General features: G+C 37.8%; 1 protein-coding gene across 1 annotated transcript in view; it reads left to right on the plus strand.

The window, feature by feature from the left end:
- SLC25A21 (solute carrier family 25 member 21) overlaps positions 1-21,704 on the plus strand; it is a 450,807-nt gene that overhangs the window by 252,254 nt on the left and 176,849 nt on the right. Inside the window, exon 2 of the mRNA XM_081047465.1 lies at positions 17,646-17,694. Within this exon, the coding sequence (XP_080903591.1) occupies positions 17,646-17,694 (49 nt within the window). The remainder of the gene's footprint in view (positions 1-17,645; positions 17,695-21,704) is intronic.

Below are 21,704 nucleotides of genomic sequence, written 5' to 3' on the forward strand. Positions count from 1 at the left end.
TCTGTTTAAATGAGTCCTCAAGATAATCCTTTGAGGCCAATAGGGCTTTTTTTTTTTTCAATTCTCATTTACAGATGAGGAAATTGAAGCTCAATGAGTGGTTCTTGATCATTTTCAAGACACTGAATCTTTGGAGAAATTGTTGAAAGTCAAGGATTCCTCTTACATAAAAATGAATACTAAAATATATTAGCATATAATTTCTAGGAGTTCATGGAAACCTACCTCTTTCCAAAGTCCAACCACAAATTAAGAAGCCCTGGCATAAATGATCTGTGTAATTTGATACAGAACTCAAACTGAGGTTTTGTGTGCGTGCGTGTGTGTGTGTGTGTCTGTGTGTGTGTCTGTGTGTGTCTGTCTTTTTTTACTATGTGATACTTGTCTCCTTAGAGAAGGGCACATCTCAGACAGCAGCCACCACAAGAGAGCCTGTCCAGGCTGAAAAGTCATCTGCACTCCCACCTGTGCCACTACCACTGGGACAGCTGAACCGGGAGGATGACCTCAGCTGTGCAGCTGGAACCCTCATCACCAGAGACTCTAGAAATCTCAGTGTTGTCTGAGAAGTCTCAGCTACAAATAATAGTAGAAGAGTAGCCACTATTTATCTTATGCTTGTAATATGCCAGGCACTGTGCTGAGTTCTGAAGTTAGTGCAGTTTTTACCTTCATCGCACAGATAAAGAAACCGCTAGACCAAGGTTATCATCCTGGATCCTCTCTGTGTATCCAGACTGTTAACTTGTTAACCTGGAGGACTGTTAACCTCTCTGTGGTTCTGTTTTTCATTTTAGGGTGAGCATAAGGGGGAGAAAAAAGTGGGGGGAGGGTCCTTTTTCTATTGTAATTCTTAAGATACCTGACAGTATAAAAAATCCTGAAAAGTCAATAGATTTTCCTTCTAAGACAATGATTTTTCAGTTAGCAGGGATTAAAAAGAATGTACTGTGCATTTTAGAAGGTAAAGAAAATAATCTTAAACGTACTCTGTCTAGCAGGAATTTTCATATATATAAAACCAGTCATTACTAAACCTTTGTTAGAAACTGCCAAAATCAGTGATAATCTGTATAATCCTCAAAATCCCTTAAAGGCTAGTCATATCAGATTCATCTACAACCCAACTGAGTATCCAGTATTTCCAAACAATTGGGGAAATAATATATTATGGATGTAATTACTTTCCATGCATAGTGTTATATGTGTCATGTAAAAGGAGACACCTGCCAAATTAAGCAGATGCCAAACATGAAATTTACACAAGATACAGATTTAATCATATTTTTATGTGGAAAACGGCAGTAAAGAGTATATACCCTTTTTAAAAAGTGCAGAACTCTTAATGAGTTGTGAAATGAATAATTTCACAACTTTGTTAATTATCCTTTGTTAAATGGATAATCTTGGAGTTCATGGAACTTGAATAATGTTTGTTATGCAACAAGTGAATGAAAGAGTAATTTGCTATGGGGATAATACCTGAAATAGAAACTTAAGTTTCAAGTGGATATCCAAAAAGGAGAATTTGAACTTAAAAAACTTTTTTACTGTTACTTAAATGATAGGAGACCTAAATAATGAGTCTGAATTTTTCCCTCTATATTCTTAGGGGTAATTTCCACTTAAAATTTTTATGGACGTTTAAAAACAGATATTTAGTGCTCAGTTTGGCAGCACATATACTAAAAACAGATTTTTATATTGCGAATCCAGTTTAAGTACAGCAAACTCTGTTGTCATTTTTAAAAACAATGTCCCATTAACTGGTACTTCTAGGACTCAGAAATAAAATAAAAATTGATATTTTGTGTTTTTTAAAAACCAGGCGATACTAAAAGCATGTGGTCTAATTGGTTTTCTTAGTATTAATTATATTTTATAAAAACATTTATTTTTAAATGCACAATTCGTGTATACTGTTTATATATAAACTTATGAAATTAGCTATCACAGTACACAGCATACCCTAACCTTTCTAGATAATGGTTCACCATAATTCAGGTTAACTCAAATACATCATTTTACCTTTATCCCATATTAGTTGAGATTACTAATCCTGTATAAGTATACCACTACTTTGAAAATGTGTCAGCTTCCACTTCATACTTTTTCTGTTTATTTAACTTCTGCTGCTGCTTCTTTGGCTTATATATATAAAAGATTTTCTCACTCTCAACTTTTTTCAGGGAAAAAGTGTGTGATGTGTCTTTTACTTATCATAGATCCATTTTTAAATCTTACAAATTAATGTGTTTCCTTTCTTATCAGTCTTGCCTCTTCTCCCTCCTCCCTGTTCTCGTGGTACATGCCTCCTAAATTCTTCTTTGGATTTTCAGCTCATGACCTAATGCCTTAGGTTTTTATATGTAGTTTTTTTTTTTTTCCACAAGGCAATGTTTACACACAGCTGTTCTGTAATGTATAGCATATATTGGCTTGAGAATGGAAACTTCACTTCTGTAAAGTGGTTTGGGAAACACTTTTGTGAAAGATGCTATGCCAAACTGAATTGTGGATTGTAACATGCAGCCAAAGGTACCTGTGTTTGCCCCTCCAGGAAGCAGTTTACAGTTTTGGTAATTATGATGCCCTGTTGCAATAGCTTCCAGAGTTATTATGTAAGCCTGTCAAGCAAGGCTTATGTCTTCCCTGTTTCTGCACACCTTTCCTGATACAATAAATACTTTATAAATGACAAGTTTAGGTGAGCCAAGGCCTTATCCACAAGTTAACATAACATCTTATGCTGTATGTGCATATTTAAAACTGGAGCCATTTCCTTTCCTTTCCAAGTTTGCTAATCTCACAGGACTATAGAATAACCAAACTATAAGCTAGAGCTCCTTATAAGAAAGTGTTTTTTGAGATGAAGTGCAGTTAATTAGTCCCGATACCATTGTCACTGGATGTTTAGCAGTGTGGAAAAAGAGCCAGTTAATTAGGATTAGAACTTAATTATTTGGAGAAGGAAGCAGCAAGAACATTGTTTAAATATTGTAAAGCCTGTCTTATTTTCCAAATAGAAAAAAAAAATTGTTACAAAGAGATTTAAAACTCTGAAATTTTCTTTTCTATAGCCCTCCATCCAGGAGAACACACGACACCAAAGCCCTACCAATCAGATGGCCACAACCTCCTCCCCATAGCGATTAGCCCAGGAATTCACATGTGATCAGTGAGGCCAGTCACAGCCTTCCAACAGTTTTTCTGTTGCTTCAGCAGAGATGAGTCCTGCTTGCCTCTTGTATCTTAAAGACGACAGGATGGGAACTGAAGGCTCTCCGAGGCAGTATACCTCCCTGTGTTGGGAAAGCTCTATAGCAGTAGTGAATAAAGACAAGCAGAGACAAGCAAATGAAGGAAGGGGAGAGAAGGTCTTAGAGCCAAGCATCCCTGCCATTTCCGTCATTTCAATTACGAGCCAACAAATTCCCCTTTTGTGTATAAGCTGATTTGTGTTGAATTTTGTCTCAAACAACCAAAAGAGCCCTGACAAATTATTTTTGTTGGAATTGACTGCCGGTAAGAATAAGAAAGCATTGTTCCTCTCACACAAATCCCTCCAGCTTTTCACCGGTAAGGTAAAACAGAAAACATGGAATATACGTTCACCCTGGAAACACCATTTTAAAACACAAATTAAACTCTGCAGTGAGAGAAACAGTACTGTTTCATTTTTGTAGACAGTGGGGTTTTAGAGTCTTGGCTCATTTTAATAATAATTGTATTATGGCCTAACTTGAGCCATATCTTCCACATCAACTTTAAATCTCTTGTTTTTAAATTCAGTTTTTGATTACTAGTGCTCCATAACCCATTCCAAGGCCAAGAGAAGCCTGAGGTGCAGCTGGAGTGAACCCAGTGTAACTCACAGCCTTGGTCTCCACATGCTTTATGATGTCACCCTTTTTCGTTTTGGAAGAGAAGGGAAACTTCTTTCCTCCTCAGTGGGATATTGAATTTAGTTCAGAAAAGGTGCTGTTTGACCCATCTGTGCTGCCTTGTAGATTGGGCAGTAAGACTATTTACCAGCACAACCAATAAACTCCTACAGGACTGTCTGTGGATTGTCCAAATCACATCACTGTTGCTAAGGACTCTGAGGCCGACTGGTCCATTTCCCTGGACCTCTTGGCCCTCTTTTAACTGAAGAGCCATTTCCCCAAGGAGTATGGGGCTAGACTTGGTCCCTCACTTCCTCTGTTGCACAACTTCATGGAAGATAGGCAAAGAAAGCCATGCTCATTTAACTACTATTTGCAAAAACGCATTCTCTTAAGTCCCATCTTCAGGGGCTTTGTCAACAAAAAGGATCCTTTAAAAAAAAAAAAAAAGGTTCCGTTTGTGAATTCATTGTATAGTTAGCAACTGTGTGATGGTGTTACTTGATTTGGCATTTGTACACGTCAGGATAAACCTGACCTGCTTCAAAGAGACCCAGTATACAGTGGCTTAAAGAAAAAAAGTTTATTTCTCTTTCATGTAACAGGCCTGATATTGATAGTTCAGTTCATCATGAAATCTCTGCTCCTCATTGTGATTCTGGGACACAGGTTCCTCGTTCCACCATCCCCTACGGCACGGTCCTGTCATCTGTAAGGTATAACTTGAGTCATTACCACACTGAAGTTCCAGTTAGTGGAAAGAGGACATTAGGTATGTAAGAGGCATACGCATAGTTAGGCAGTCTACCTCTCATGTTCCCTGGGTGAGAACTTAGTCACATGGCCACACACAAGCGATGCTGGGAAAGACCATCTTTCTAAGATATCGTGGACCATGGAAGAAAGAGAAAATGGATTTTGGTGGAGCACCAGTAGGGTTCCCAGGATTAAAGACACCCTTTTAGTTTCTGCCATTGTTTCACATGTCTTCTTTATTTCTTTAATGCATAAGAGAAGCATGAAGAGATTGATCCTTGTAGCACCAAAGTAAGACATGAAGAAATGGAAGTTATAACATAAATAATGCTCTTCATTTTTTGTTTATTCCAAAATTTTCTGGTAGCTAAATCCAGTCCTTGAATGAATATAGAAGTCATACCTCTCCTGTGAAGTCATCCGCAGAGTATTTGTCATGTCTGGAAAATAGATACTGGTAATTGACCTTTTTACAGATTAACAATGCCCTCACCATGTTGTTTATTTGTCTATGTTTTCAGACTTTGTAGGCACCCTGTAGAATTCCAGGGTACATTGTCAGAGTCTTAATCTTCATCCATGAAGAGGTTCTTCCAGTGAGGACACATTTTAAGTTGCTTCACAAAAAGTTAGAGATGCCTTCTCTAGACAAGGTGATTAAGTCTTAAAATATGCATTTCGTGAATTACTATCTAACCTTGCCTCAGAATATGAATACAAATGTGTCAATTTATTTTTGAGGACTTAACAGTAGATTCAAAATCTTTCAAAGTAGTTCTTAAATAACCCATCTTTGGGGTTTGTATTTGTATAATTGTTTTATTAAATGTTTCACACTTTCTACATTTCTTATGATGTATGTCATCTATTAACTAGATTAACTTTTGAAGGTGTACACATTCTGGTAATTATAGGATCTTAGCTAGATATTTGTCAAACCATAAACTCAAAGGAATCTTGAGGATCAAATCAAAACAAAGAGAATATCTGCTGAATCTAGTTCAGGGAATGGTAACTGTGCTATCTATCAATGAAGTTTTTCACATACTTGATGTTACTCAATTATAGGATCAAAATTTTGTTCATTCAACATTTTTATTCAATATATAGATGATGTATCATAGCTTATCCTGGACACTATGGATACAGAAAAAAAAATCCAAACTTAGTTATTATGTTTTAATAAAAAATGGGACTTAGTAGTTATCTCATTGTTAACTCCATTTCTTACCTTTCTAGCTCTCTCCTGTAGAATCCTGATTCAAACAGGACCAACAAGCTCTTCCCATCCTATCTTCACCCCTGTCAGGTTGTCACTTCCCTCCTTTCTAGCTTAAGCTCCATGCTCAATCATTATCATCACTTTTCAGCACACATTCTTTCCTTTGCCTGCTCTCACTTCCTTCCACTCACTTGGCAAACCTAATCTTGGTTAAATCTTACTCTGCTTTCTCTGCCTGCACCCAACACTCTGCACACAGCTGAGTGTGGCTGCAGAAAATGACCTTTAAATTCATAACTGTTGGTCTCAAGTGGACTTTCATGCTACCCCTTTCCCTGCTCCATCCCTCCCCTCACTCCCACAAGATAACTATTTCATACCTTATCTCTCTAATATCCCCTCCCTCATCCTCTTCTTAGTTGATGAGGTTGCTTCTATTCTCCTGAAAAAAAAAAAAAAAATGGAAGCAAGCAGAAGAGAACCAGCATCTAGAATTATTCTGGAAAAAAAAAAAAAAGATTATGCACACAGTAAGCACTCGAAAAATATTTGGTGACTGAAAACCCTCCTGAATGTGTATTTGTCCGGCACCTAGAAAACTGAGATAAAGCACATTAATGTTGTACAGTAGCAAAGAAACCTCCCTCGGTGCTCCTTGGGATGGAAGCCATGGAGGTCAATACTGTTTCTACTGAGTTAGTAATTTAAGAATAGTAACTGAAATCAAACATTGATTATTACTTAGATAGTCTTTCTGTAAGTAGTAATATGTTCAATGCTATTAAAACTGAATATTTGTGTTATGGAATTTATCTGCTTTTGTGTTTATGTAATGTCTTACACTTTAGTATCCACATGTTTTTTAGCTGGTATTTATTTCACACAAATTACCATTAGTTTCATTTTTGAAAGTTTTTCATGTGGAAATAAAGATTAGCTTAATCCATACTTAGTAGAAATCTTGTGTGTTTAAACTATACAGATGCGTACATGATTGAGAGACAAGTCCCTGACACTGAATCAACTTTTTTCTTTTTTCCCCCTTAAGCCAGACCTTGGTAAAGAATGTGGTATATGAAATTTACCTAAAATACTTGGCTCAGTTAGCTGGAGTTCGTGGGAGCAGGGCACAAAGGCTGGTGTGGAATAACAGTTCAAAAATAAGAATTTGCGTAGCTATGGTTCTTGGTCATTCAACAAATGTGATATTAAGAGCTAACACCTAAAAGCAATTATTAAAGCAGTATGACTAATTAAATGAAGGAAACTTGGCTATCCATTAATTAAGGCAGTGGTGGCAAATATTTTTAAAGTTGTAATTCTTTTACTCTGCCAAGATGATAATATAACTGCAAGAAATAATACTAATTAGAGCAGGGAGAAAAGCATTATCATTTTATTCTGCTTTTTATGTGATGGTAATTGGTGTTAGTGACTTATAGAAAAGAAAGAAGCAGCTACTTGGGACCTCAAAATCTGAATTCTTCTCTTAGCACAATGCTGTGTATTTGCCCAAGGCCTTCTTCCCGTCTCTGGACTTCTGTCCAATGACCAAGGGTGAAGCTGGCTTTATAGCCACGTTTCCTCTCCTCTCTTTTAAGATGCTCCTACCCTTGGAAGAGGGCAGAGGAAGGAAGCTGTTTTCCTGAGAAATGGAAGACTATTGCTCTCATTACCAAATTTCTAGTGGACAAGATGATAGAAACATCAGCACCGTAATGTGGCAGATCATAGGAGCAATTGGTAGCGTGGTGGGTTGGTTGATTTTCTTTGGGTACCTAAAGATTTCTTAAAAATTCTGACGTAGTATTATAATTCTTATTAAATTGTGGTGAACAGAGAATATAAGCTAAAGATGAACTTCATGGCACCTTTGAGAATTTGTGACAAACAGAGTTAAAGAACTATTGGAAATTAAAAACCCTCCATATACTACTAGACTTTTAAAACTATTTGAATCTAATAGGCCAGGCAACAGAATTTGTGGTTAGATTTGAGCAGTGTTGTGCTGGTAAATGCTTAACACTTGACTCTGGAAAACAAACAAAAACTCTGATTTGTAGCCTGTGCCCCTGCCTTAGTGTAAATACTCCTGCTATGGTCAATTTCAAGCTACCATGTGATACCATGAATACAAAGTTGGGAAGACAGATATGTCATCTGTCCTATGAGAGCCAGCTTCAGTACATGACTGGAGGGGTGGGCAAGGAGGGACTGAGTTCTGTTTCCGACTGATGTGACAAATAGAGGGCTCCTTCTTTCTAAGCAATTCGATAAAAGAAAAAAGGAAGGCCAGTGTTATAGAAGTGATCAGACTTGTGAAGAGAGTAGAACTTAATTATTCTAACCACTAAAAATAAAGGATAATTATGTAACGTGATAGGGGTGCTAATAATTGCTATAATAACAATCATATTACAATACATAAATGTATCAAATTAACATGTTGTGTGCCTTAAATTTACACAATGTTATATGTCAAATATATTTCAACTAAGAAAAGAAAAATAAATCCTGAGGGAGAGCAAATGTTTTTATCTTTCTGGTTGACAGAAAAGCAGAAAGAAAACAGAGTCCATAGAATTGGGTGAGTCTATGGAGTGGGAAGAGAGGCCCTGGCCACCCTCCCCCCATGCCAGAGAGTCCTAACCCCTCCTTCAGCTGCCCTTCTGCATTTTCATAAACTTCCAGTGTTGAAGTGCTTGTCAGCTTAAACATTTTTTTTCACTTTAGATATACAAAATACAATGCAAACATTTTCTGAATGTATATTTATTATATACACATATAATCTGTAAAACGAATGATGCCTATTTCTCTTATTCACATTTCCTTCTCTTTAAAGACATTTTGTACACTTCTGAAGGTATTTTGCCATTTGCCAACCTAATCCACAGCTAATGTTTCTCCTTGCAGTACTGATTGTGTTAAGGCCCATATAAAGCAGTTAACTTTCCATAAAAAATCAAGGCATCTGAAAATTGGGCCATTTACCCAAATGCATTTGGATCTTGCTTGGGGTCTAACATAGAGTTTCGTTAACAAAAAAGAAAAGTGAAAGGATAATTTCCGTTTAATTGAAATACCAAACAATAATTTTTAAAGATATCACATTGAGCTGAAATTAAGTTTAAAAATTAATAATTTTACTAACAATTGTCACCCCAATAAACTTTAAAAAAAATTAATATGAAAACTTTGTTTACAAGGAAAATTTTCATTAGTTTAGTAATTTCTTTGCAATCAAAGTTTTATTTTTTAAAAAACTCACTTATTTTTAAACTCTGCCTCAATTTCTCTTCCTCCCTTGTGCATGCTCAATCGACCACAATTTCTAGACCAACCATAATGTATGCATATGTTTATATCTGTGAAATATATTTTCCTAAATTCCTAAGTCAATTAGATAATAAACTCAACGATAGCAAGGAATACCCACTGAGGAAATGGCTGTACACCCTTTAGATATGAGCTAACAACTGTTGCTCAGTGTTATTTTTGTGAGGAAAAATACATGCTAATAGTAAACGTCTATGAAAATATTTGCTTCAGATTTTTCAAGGAAGGCTGTGGCTCACCCAAAAGCATAACTTTTAACAACATCTTTCAAATCTGCCAAATCACATTGCCTATTTAGCCAATTCAATGTGCATAATATTAATTTACTGTGCCATAGAGCTAGTGCGCCTTAACTGTTATTAGGGGAAAGCATAATATATTTGATTTCCCTTTATGAGTCTCACATTGCTTATAATTCAGTAGGGCTACCACATTTTCTGGGCAGGCTATCAAGTAGGATGTTGTAATGATTTGCTTGACTAGTAGAGTAGATGAAAAAATATCAGTTCTGTCTGTAGCCGTTCTATTTTTGAATTTCAAATTTGCACAGTTTGAAACCGTTTATTCCTCTGTGGTTCTCTTTAAACAATAAAAAGATTCTTTTATATTTTAAAGAGTGAAACATGTCTCACACAATCAGTGAAGGTAATGGTTAGAACGGCATAATTTCAAAGAACAAAAGAGAAGTCTTAGATTTAATTTGCAAATGCCTGGGACGGGGCTATAGTGCCATGCAGAGATTTTGGCTTGATAAAGTGTGGCATAGGTTTTACTGGGAACTGACACCTTGGGATGCTTGGATGCCTCGTTTTCTGTCTGCACCGCTATCTTTTTGCAGTTCCCAGAGACATAAAGATGTCTTATACAATGTCATTTACCAAAATGATCTCTGGAAGAATCCATTCTACCTATAGGGTACATACGAACTCAGAACCTATCAGCAGACTTACTTATTTTCATCGTTATCATGGATTCCTTGAATGACTGAGTGAGTCTCACCACTGTAAACTAAATTCTTAAAACTTCATATTCAACATACCACTAAAAAGGAACCTCATCATTGTCACAGGTTTATTCTTTTATATAATTCAGTTTCTTTTGTCCACCACATATTTATTGAACACTACTATGTAACAGCCACATTCTGAGGACATAGTGCATATCAGTGGGCAGTACAAAGATCTCTGCCCTTGTGAAGGTTATATTCTACTGGGAGAAACAGGAAACAATAAACATAATAAGTAAGTAAGTAATGGACTGTGTTAGAAGTTGATAAGTGCTATGGAAAAGGAAAAAGCACAGCAGCATGAAGCGTTTTATCAATGCTGGGGTACGGAGGGGCTGGCCTGTGTGTTAGGATGGTCAGGGTTACTCACTGACCGTGTGAAGGAAGTTGGCTAAGTAGTATCGGGGGGAAGAGCATTCTAGGCAGAGGGAATGGCTAGCGTGAAGTCCAAAAGCTGAAGTAGTCCTGGCAAATTGGGGGAGCAGCAAAGAGGCCAGTGTGGCCAGAGTAGGAGTGAGGGGGAGAGTAATAGTAAGAGAGTCAATGAGAGAAGCAATGCAGACCCAGATTACATGTGTCTTTTCTCTGAGTGAAATGGGAAGCCATGGCTGACCAGAGCAATGGCGTGAAATAACTTACATTTTTAAGGATCACTCTGGCTGCCAGGTGAGAACAGATGGAAAGGGTCAAAGGTGGGCAGAGGGAGACCTGTTAATGAGGTGCTGCAGTTAATCAGCTGGGAAATGATGATCAGGATGTGGACCCCAGTAGGGGCAGTAGAGAAAAGGACAGATGGTGGAAGTCTGGGTATATTTTAAAGTAAAGTAATGGGATTTTCAGACAGAGGAGAAAAGAGTTTAGGGAGAAAAAAGAGTTCGGGATGATTCTCATATTGAACAGGTTGGTTTTCATTTTGTTTTATTTTTTGTTTTGTTTTTTTGAGACGGGGTAAGGGGAGGAGGGTCAGGAGCTAGTTTTATACACATGAATTTTGTGATGGCTATTCAGTATCCAAGCAGAGATGTCAAATAGGCAGTGGGATATTTCATTCTAGACTTTGAAAGAAAAGTCTGTACTGGAAATGTAAATTGGTGAGTGGTTAGCATATAGGTAAAAATTGAAGCAATGGGTTGGGGTGAGATCACCAAGAGAGTGAGGGTAGATAGAGAATTTCATGGATTGGACATTATTTATTCAGTGGACCTATAAAGTTAAATATCCCCTCTTCTTAAAGAGCTCATCGTTTGTATTTCATCACACATTTTCACGAATCGAAAAGATGCCATTCAGATAGACTACAATGTCTGGATATATATTTCTATATATTACTAGCTGTAGCATGGTATGATAAATACTATTCTTGATATTTGTAATGGAATACAATTGGTAATACAAAATGTAATATAGTGCTTGTTATATATAATGTAAATGCAAAAAAAGGAAGAGTGAATTGATATAGTAATAAGAGGGCAGAGTAAATTTAGACTACTCTGTTCTCAAATAACATATCTTAGAACAGATTAATGGATAATAACATTATGTCTAGCTAAAATCAAGATTAAGACCTTTACTGAAGGATCACTTGACATTAGTCTTTAATAAACTATGTTCACATCAACTTTTGGGTACCCAATTTGTCTTCCCCATCCTCCCATCCTGTTGCTAAAAAGGCTACTGAAGCCCGTTGCAGTGCTGTTTCTGGGTAAAGGCAGAGGTGGAGCAGGAGAGAAGACATGTGAATGATGACAGCATTCTCAGTTTCTATGCTTTAGGACTCCATCAGGAATGAGCTGATGTGGGGCATGCCCCATAGTCAGCCAGTCCACCAAGGCGGTAGAGCACTCTCCATTGTCTCTTTTCTGTGGCCCAGTTTGTAAAGGGATGGGTTTAAAAAATGGATCTTCTGCTTTATGTTGTAAGCATTCTTTTAATTATTTTTTTATTATTTTATTGTTTTTCCTACATTTTTAAAATTATAGTTGACAGTTAATATTATTTTGTATTAGTTTCAGGTGTACAGTATAATGGTTAGACATTTATGTAATTTACAAAGTGTTCCCCCCAATAATTCTAGTACTCACCTGGCATTAGACATAGTTATTACAATATTATTGATTATATTCCTTATGCTGTATTTTACATCCCCGTGACTATTGTGTAACTACCAATTTGTACTTCTTAATCCCTTCACCTTTTTCACCCAGGCCCCTCGGTAACAAGTACTTTAAATCTCCCAAATAAGAACAATCCAGTCTTTTGTGGGAAGTGATACCTTCAATGTGGTTTTCTATTCCCAGCTCTGAGGAAAAAGGATATCATTGAGTTATGAGATATCTAGCAGTGGTCATTGGCAAAGTAAGTGAAAACTGCAGGAACTGCTTCCTGATGATATGTATATTTATGTTATTTATATTTATATTCATATTCATATTTACATTTATACAGAGGGTGCCCAAAATGTATACACATTTTAAGAAAGGAAAAAACTGCATTAAAATTGTAATACTCAATATATACCAGTAACAAAAGATGAATACAAGTCACGTGTGACTTCTGCAATTACACATTGCTACGTAATTCAATTCAATTTAGACAAGGAATACCTATGCATAGATAACATCTCTTAAAATGTGTATACATTTTTTTGGCACCCCCAGTATTTATTTATATTTTTATTTTTATTTATTTACTGACGTAGGAACCCTTTTATGTGCTCCCACAGTACTCTGAATTTCGCTTATTCCACGGCAGTGAAACTGCTTTCTTGTCTGAAAGCTCCATGAGGACAGAGACTCCACCTGCCTTAGTCACCTTTGCAGCCCAATCACTTTGCACAAAGGCTGGCACTCGGTAAGCCCAATAAAAACATATTGAATAAAAAATTAATGCTGACGAGGGTTACTGCACAGGCCACTATGTCAGCTGGTCCTCGAGATAAACTGAACTGGTATTTATTCTGCATTTACTTCATTAGTTTGAACATTTATATATGACCTATATATTTTAAGTGGTCTTTCCCTCACATAATCAACCTTGTGACTTAGTACAAGCAATCTCATAAATAAGGAATACCCAGGCCACAGATTAATTCAAATTGTACTTAAAATCTTTTAAATGTGTGTCCATGTTTTCTGTTACTAGTTTTGTGAGAACAATGACATAGTTCCTTGAAGACAGTCGACAACTGGGGATAAAGTGCACAGTTATGCAAGACTAGAATTGGTGTAGAACATAAAGAGCAATACTTCACACTGCAAGTAGCAGCACAAATCACTGGGACTGAGTCATAGTGTTACGCGTATTTCTATTCTCTGCTCAACGCCTTCCCTTTACACGTAAGGTCGATCTCAGTGTGTCACACCTGTGCCCATACCTGAAATTGCTCAGCCTTTCAGGCCCCCTTGATGCTGCACCAGGCCATGTCCCCAGCACCTAGCACAAGACCCTCACATGCTCACAGCTCTCAAGAATCCGTTGGCAATGCATTAGGTGCTGACCCATTAGTAGCCTTCTTGCATTGCAATTGCATTGCAATTCTGTATTTTCTGTCTTTTCAAGCACTTCCTGTGCTTTATTACACATAATTTTTACCGATCTTTCTCTGTCCTTATTTGCTTATCTGTATAATGTTCAAACTAATGAAGTAAATGCAGAATAAATACCAGTTCAGTTTATCTCGAGGACCAGCTGACATAGTGGCCTGTGCAGTAACCCTCGTCAGCATTAATTTTTCATTCAACATGTTTTTATTGGGCTTACCGAGTGCCAGCCTTTGTGCAAAGTGACTGGGTTGCAAAGGTGACTAAGGCAGGTGAGTCTCTGTCCTCATGGAGCTTTCAGACAAGAAAGCAGTTTCACTGCCGTGGAATAAGCGAAATTCAGAGTACTATGGGAGCACATAAAAGGGTTCCTACGTCAGTTAGAATCAGGTTCAGGTATAAGTGGCAGAGAACCCTAATAGCTGTAGTAGAAAGAAACTGGATGTTTTTCTCCGACGTGAATGTCTGGAGGTAGACAGGCCAGATCTTCATGATGACAGGGGCTACTTCTATCTTGTTGCTATGCTGTGTGAGGCCTGCATACCCGCTGTCACCTCAATGTCTAAGACGGCTACTCTAGCCCTGTGTCCACGTCCCACCAATAGGAAGGAGGAAACTGGAGGAGAGGAGCAGGTTCCCTGTCTTTAGAAGACTTCCAAGAAACTACTCTCACTTGCATCCCATTGGTCAGAGCTTGGTCACATGGTAATGCCTAGCAACAAGGAGGTTGGGAAATGCAATATTTATTCTGGGCAGCCAGGGAGAAGAGGGGCGAATAGTAGGGGACCACTAACGATCTATGCCCCAGGATTTCTGGGAAAACGGTTACCCACATTGAGATCTCAAGGTAAGTAGGATTCTTAGAAGTGTGTGTGTGTGTCCTCACAGGAGAATAACATTCCAGAGACAAGGAAAAGCACAGGGAATTGAACACTAGAAGAAACTGTTCTGTCATCAGTCGCGGCTGACCATTGCATGGGAGTGTTTGTACTTTTCTTAGGAAAGGAGATGGCTCGGGGTCTATAAGAGGAAAGGGATAAGGTTGATGTTGAGTGCAGTTTTGTGGTTAAACAGGCCAGGAGAACTTTTCAGTAAATATAGAGGCTGGGAGAAGGTTTGTGACTGGGTGGGGTTAATCTTTTTTGCGAAATGTTGGCTTAGGTGAAGAAATGTGCTTGAGCCAGTACAAAGAAGGGAGCATTCAGGGAATAGCCCAAGATATAGGTTCAGGTACTAGCCCATGCTTTTCTATGCATTATCAGGGTCGTATTACCAGTTTCGTTGGAATCTTACAGAAATGGCCATGCCTGCTGAAATGGTATGACTCTGTAAGAGCCTGAAAATATTTACAATACGATAAAGTCACAATATCCATCTTCTTTGGGCTTCCTTAATTTGCATAAGGTCCAGCCTTATAAAATTAGTCTTTTGTCTAATTTAAATAAATCTAATAGCAATTCTTGCTTGGTTATTGTGAGAAATAAGAAGTTATCTCAAATGAAAATAACTTCTCTGAGAAATAGAAATTATTAAAATTTTACTACTAAAAATGCACATTAGCGGAAAGGAATCTAAAACAATTTTGCAAACAGGCAAATTTATGTACATATTAATGTGAACAGGTGCTCCAAGTTCTACTGTTAGTTTTAAAAAATTGCTAAATTATTGGTTCTTTTGGTAAACTTTTTAAGAGACATACCAACGAATGCTTTTTGGTATTTATTATTTTGCTTTTCTTCTAATGTCAAGTCAATGGGAGAGACTTTGTGTTCTTTCTTTGGTAAACTGATTCTGAGTATCTTTTTCCTATATGCTCATGAGATACCTGCTGCAGTGCTTGGTAAGAAAGTTATTTTATAAATCTGTGTTTCCAGAGTAAATCTGATTTATGGTATTCCGGTTTCAACCTCTTCAAGCTAATATAATAAATCACAAATTAGAATTATAAGATGCAAGAACAAAGACACAAACATAGAATACTAGACCTCTAAGGTATTATAGAGCATTTAACCTTTCCCTTTACAGATAAGGAACTGATGCCCCCAGGGGCAAAGAATCATTCTCTGAAGACACCAGGACAAAAACTCTGGTCACCTGATTCTTACTTCCAGGTTCAAGGTGAAGGTGAATTTTCAAACAAGAGGAAGGGAATTGAGACCTTACTAGTTGCAAGGAGGAAACCCACCCATGTACTCTTAGAGCGTAACAGGGCTTATTCATGAAGCTAAAACAATGGCTTAAAGGCTTTGCTATTGTGCCCAAGATTCTGTAGCCTCTGCTTTTCTGCGCCTTTCTCCCGCCTAGGCAGTGAGACTGATTAACTCAGTGACTTGGTTACCAGTGACTCCGGAGCATTCCTGCTGGGAAACCTTTGGCACAGACATCAATACTGGGCCCTATTCGTTGTAACCAAAGTAAGGCACTTGTTTTGGGTTACTACATATGACTTTACAAACGCCAGCAGGCCTATGCAGGAAGGACTTCCTAAAGCTTCTGTGGGAGCATAGCACACCTGCAAGAAGAGGTACGGGCCATTTGAGCTTCCTAGACCTGACCAGAATGAGAAGTCAAAGACATTTGTGTCTCTCAATATGATGGAGAAGATGAACTAAATCACAAATAGGCTCCAATTACATTCGTTTGCAAATGAAAGAGAGGTATGTGCTCTGTCTTTAACAAACTACCCACAAATACAGTGTTTCCCTCGAAAATAAGACCTAGATTACCATCAGCTCTAATGCATCTTTTGGAGCAAAAATTAATATAAGACCCGGTCTTATTTTAATATAAGACTGAGAATAGAATAGAATAGAATAGAATAGAATAGAATAGAATAGAATAGAATAGAATAGAATAGAATAGAATAATACTGGGTCTTATATTAATTTTTGCTCCAAAAGACGCATTAGAGCTGATGTTCCGGCTAGGTCTTATTTTCGGGGAAACATGGCAGGTGGTTTTTGGGCACTGTCAATCTCAGTCTGCTTATCTGCAAGGAAAGGTGATGATAATACTGCCCGTGCCCAGTAGTTGTACGTATCAGGGATAATGTATATTAAATGACCATCACTGTGTAGGGACAGCTGGCAAGGTAACTGTTATGATTCTTGCTCCTACACTTCTTGGCTCAGTGAGAGAACAGGAAGGGGGCTTTACAATTGATTTGCAAGAAGCTGTATAAATTCTTCCTCCCTGTGCAGTGGTTAGGATCATGAGCTAGGTGGGATTAAGACTACTTACTGTCTAGCTGTGAGATCTTAGAAAGTTACTTACTCTTGTGTGCCTCAATGATCTCAGCTGAGAAATGAAGATAATAATACCTTTTATCACAAAGAGCTCTGTGAGTCTTCAGTGAGATAAACTAAGTACTGCTTACTCGTAGAACAATGCCGAGGATAAAATAACCACTTACCACATATTCTCTATTAAACTATCCATCATTACCTTTATTTCATGGATATTGAAACCGAGGTTCATGATTTGCCATGTTGATAAGGGGGCTGGGGTGGGGTGCTGCGAGACCTTCTCTCCCTTCTTTACTTCCCCCCTTCTTTCCTCATATATTTTTCATTGGACTGGATTGAGATGCAGTGATTCCTGCCTAGTTGATGGGATTTGGGACGGGAGATTCCTTGTCATGTTCTTCCCCTATAGCCCCCACTCCAGGCTTATGCAAGGACACCCACCGTAAGCACTCACTCACATATCTTGCTTCCACTGCAATAAAATCATATTGTACTTTTGTCTTTTGCCACTAGCCTAAAACGATGAGCTGTCATGTCCAAAGTCCCAAGTTTCTTATTTGAATCTTCGTACTTGAGAAATCAGTAGGGTCAAGGAAATAAGAACCAGTGTTTACATAAGTGTTTATTGGACTTTTCTTTATCATCTTTCAGGTCTTGTAGAAATTTGCCTGATGCACCCCCTCGATGTGGTGAAAACCAGGTAAGGTTCTGCTTGAACAAGTTTTATTGACTTTGGCTGATATCCAAATTAAGATCTGTCAGAACACTAAATGCTAGAACTTGTCCTAGGCCGGTAGCTTCTCCCAATAATGGCATTTATATTTACTTCTTAAAGAAAATGCTATTTGACAGATAAAATGTGAACAGTGAAAAGCATTTCTGGATAGAGGTCATCTGAAGGTGTATAATATTTTACCGCCTTCATCTGACAACCTTAAGGTATGATTTGTGGCTAAACGGGTAAGCGAGGTAAATTTATCAAAATGATGTAAAAACTACACTTTATCCAGTGAATTATTACAGCAGACTTTCATTTGGCACTGCATATAACAGATTGCTATTTAATAGTCAGCATTTCAGTGTGAGACTCCAAAATTTCAAGTAAACTTATTAAATAGTGCTTAAAGAATTTATTCCTCTAACTGCCAATGCAAAATGCCTTGTTTCCAGGAAAATGCATTTGCTCTTATAGGTAGATGCAAATCAGGGCAATGTATTAAATCTATTTGCCAAGAGGAAAAAAAATCTTACGGGTTTTAATATAATAGAGAGCATTTTAAAAAGTTAAACCTGTGGCTGAATAGTTGAACCCTCCGTTTTTTCAAATGAGAAGCTCTTAGAATGTAGTGAAAGTTTTCATTTATTTGCATTGTGCAAAACCCAAGGACACTATACCTGGGTTGTAGCTTAGTAGCAAACAGTGCCATGCAACAACGGTGGTCAAAAAAAAACACTTACTGCCACAATTAGGAAACACAATAGTTCCCCTTATCCATGGTTCCTCTTTCTGAGGTTTCCATTACCCACAGTCAACCACGATCCAAAAATATTAAATAGAAAATTCCAGAAATAAATAATTCATAAATGTTAAATTGTGCACTGTTCTCAGTAACATGATGAAATCTCGAGCTATATGACTCTTTTTTGCCCAGGACATGAATCATCCCTTTCCAGCGTCTCCACATTGTACATGCAGTACAGTCAGATATTTTGAGACGGAGAAAGCCCATTCACATAACTTTTATTGTTGTAATTGTTCTATTTTATTAATAATAATTGTTGTTAATCTCTTACTGTGCCTAATTTGTAAATTAAATTTTATCATGGATATGTATGTGTAGGAGAAAACACATAGTATGTATAGGGTTTGGTTCTGTCCATGGTTTCAGGCGTGCACTGGGAATTTTGGATCATATCACATGCAGATAAGGAGGGACTGCTGTGCTTGATGAGCCAGGCTGGTCATTGAATGGACTTGTTGCTTTGCTTGATTTACCTAAAGAGGCAGCAGAATCTTAGCCTGGTCGCTGAAAGCAAGGGAAGGTGACTGTGACGTGCAAATCATACCACATTTCTAATAAAGGTAGAGAAGATGAGAATTTGGCCTCTGTCTTAGCTCAGGCTTCTATGGCAAAATACCACAGATTGGGTGGCTTAAAAGCAACAGAAATGTATTTCTCACTGTTCTAGAGGCTGGGAAATCCAAGATCAAAGTGCCAGTCAATTTGGTTCTTGGTGAGACGGTCTCCTTGCTATATCCTCACATAGCAGAGAGAGGAAGCTCTGAAGTCTTTTCCTTTTCTCATAAAGGCACTAATCCCATCACAGGGGCTCCACTTTCATGGCCTTATCTAAATCTAATTACCTCCCCAAAGTCCCATCTCCAAATACCATCGCATCGGATGTTAGGGCCTCAATGTATGAGTTGTGGGGGTTACAAACATTCAGTTCATAACAGCCTCAGCCACCAAACCCAAACAAAAAGAGAAGAAAACCATAAATTATATTCAAATATAAGACGTGTGCATTCCCAGGATCATCTTTTTATAGGGTTCAGAAACAGAAAGCAAAACTCACTGGCGTTTGTTCCATGTTAACCTTCTTTGAAAACCCAGAATAGTTTTGCTAGTCTCATTGAGGAATAGAAGAGTCTTTTTCACTTAGTAACTGCCTACATTAGTAAAGTGTTCCTATAAGCTTGGAGGAGAAATAAGAATGATTTAAACAATGCATGATATTGAAATTATGGTTATTCATTCACTCCGCCCTTCTCTCATCCATTTAGCAAACATGCATAGAGTGTTTAGTGTGTGTGGGTTCCAGGCTACCTTTGCCCCCAAAGAGCTCACAGGCTGGTGAGCTAATAAGAATCTCCTCACAATGAATTCCAACAACTGTAGCACAGTTGAACAGCGTGGGGAATAGAGGCAACAACCTCCTGCACAGTAGAAAATCTACATATAATGACTGTATCATTTCTTTGTACTGGAGTTGAACAGAATAATTCTTGCAATGGATGTGCCACGTTACTGGGGATTTATATCTCCTTTGTCACATAGATATTTTCATGAAAATGCCATTCATTGATTAGAATATATCACATGCCTTTGCCTAACTTTAAGGAGGACGGAAAATACAATCCCTTCAGGTGCCCTGTAGGATCAGAGAACTGAATACTGGATGGTATTTGGCCTGTATTATAATAAAAAGTATATTGAATAAAGACCCACAATCACAGAGTAAACTGAAAGCCCAAAATATGTGCAACACAAATAGAATATGCAAGATTGGTGGCATTTATCACTGGGCACTAACACACAAGTGATAGGAAGTAGACAGGACAGACTAAACAATGCCTAAATCTTTCTAGGATTATATTGTACTGGAGATAACTGTGTTTCTAAATAAGATAAACTGTCAATTGCAAGAGGTAATACATGAAACCACGTAGCATTAGTCATGTGAGCAGGTCACTGTCCTTAATGACATCCAAGGACGCTGGACTCAGTTATTGCAGGTGTTGTCCAAGTGGGGCCTGGGATACACCAGGCCAATCCTCACTTGCTTCACAGCTTTGTGTTGTTTGTTTTGTGTGTGTGTGGGAGGGTGGCACTATTTTTGCTTCTCCTTGGATATTGTTACTTGAAGGGTGGCTCACCGAGTTAACCTGAGTATAGAAATGGCTCATTGTGCACAATATCTTATGTGCTGGTGTGTGACAAAAAAACGTGTTGACTTCTTGAAATCCGGTCATTCCTTTTGCGTTTCTGTTTGTGTCTAATCTTTTTCTTTGTTGAATGAAAAATAACCCATTCTAAAAATGGATTTCCAAATTTTTCCTTCACAGGGATTTCTTTTTCCATTATTATTTTTCACTCTGTAAATGATCAATTCTGTTACTCCCGGCTGTAGGGACAAAGGGAAGTGGTGGAGTTAGCAGAGGCCAGGGACCAGGGTTATCTAGTGGAAGCTAGAATCACAGTAAATCTGTCTGGTGGTAACTAGAGGCTCAGAGCAGCCCCTTCTACTGCCAGAGAAGGCATTGCCTGAGGCAGACAGAGAAGGGGAGAGACCCTCTGGTTTCGCCTTTCTCCACACTCTTCAGTCTCCCTCCACTGCCTCTGTTTGCTAAACCCATGGAAGCCTGGGAAGCCCAGTCTAGCAGACGTCAGTCCTTCTGCATAATAGAACAGAGCAGAACAAGGGAAGAGTGAGAAATGGGTCTGGAGACAAACGGAACCAGGTCTGACACACTGTGATTTTAGTGGGGGTTGGAGAAAGAGCTAACATAAGCATGCATTTCCTTTTTTTAATTGAGATATAATTGACACACAGTGTTGTATGAGTTTTAGATGTACAACATAATGATTCCATATTTGTATATATTGCAAAATTATCAACACGATAAGTCTAGTTAACATCCATCATCACACATAATTACATGTATTTTTTTCTTATGATGAGAATTTTTGAGATCTACTCTCTTAACATCTTTCAAATATGCAATACAGTATTATTAACTATAGTCACACATGCTATACATTACACCCCCATGACTTATTTATTTTATAACTGAAAGTTTGTTCCTTTTGACCACTTTCACCAATTTCGCCTAGTCCCAACCTCCAGTCTCTAATTAGTTCAGTTCTCTGTATCTGTGAGCTCGGATTTTTGTCTTTTTTTTTTTTCTATTTCAGAGCCCACTTATAA

The sequence above is a fragment of the Rhinolophus hipposideros genome, assembly GCF_964194185.1.
Source record: "Rhinolophus hipposideros genome assembly, chromosome: 5".
NCBI lineage: Eukaryota > Metazoa > Chordata > Mammalia > Chiroptera > Rhinolophidae > Rhinolophus > Rhinolophus hipposideros.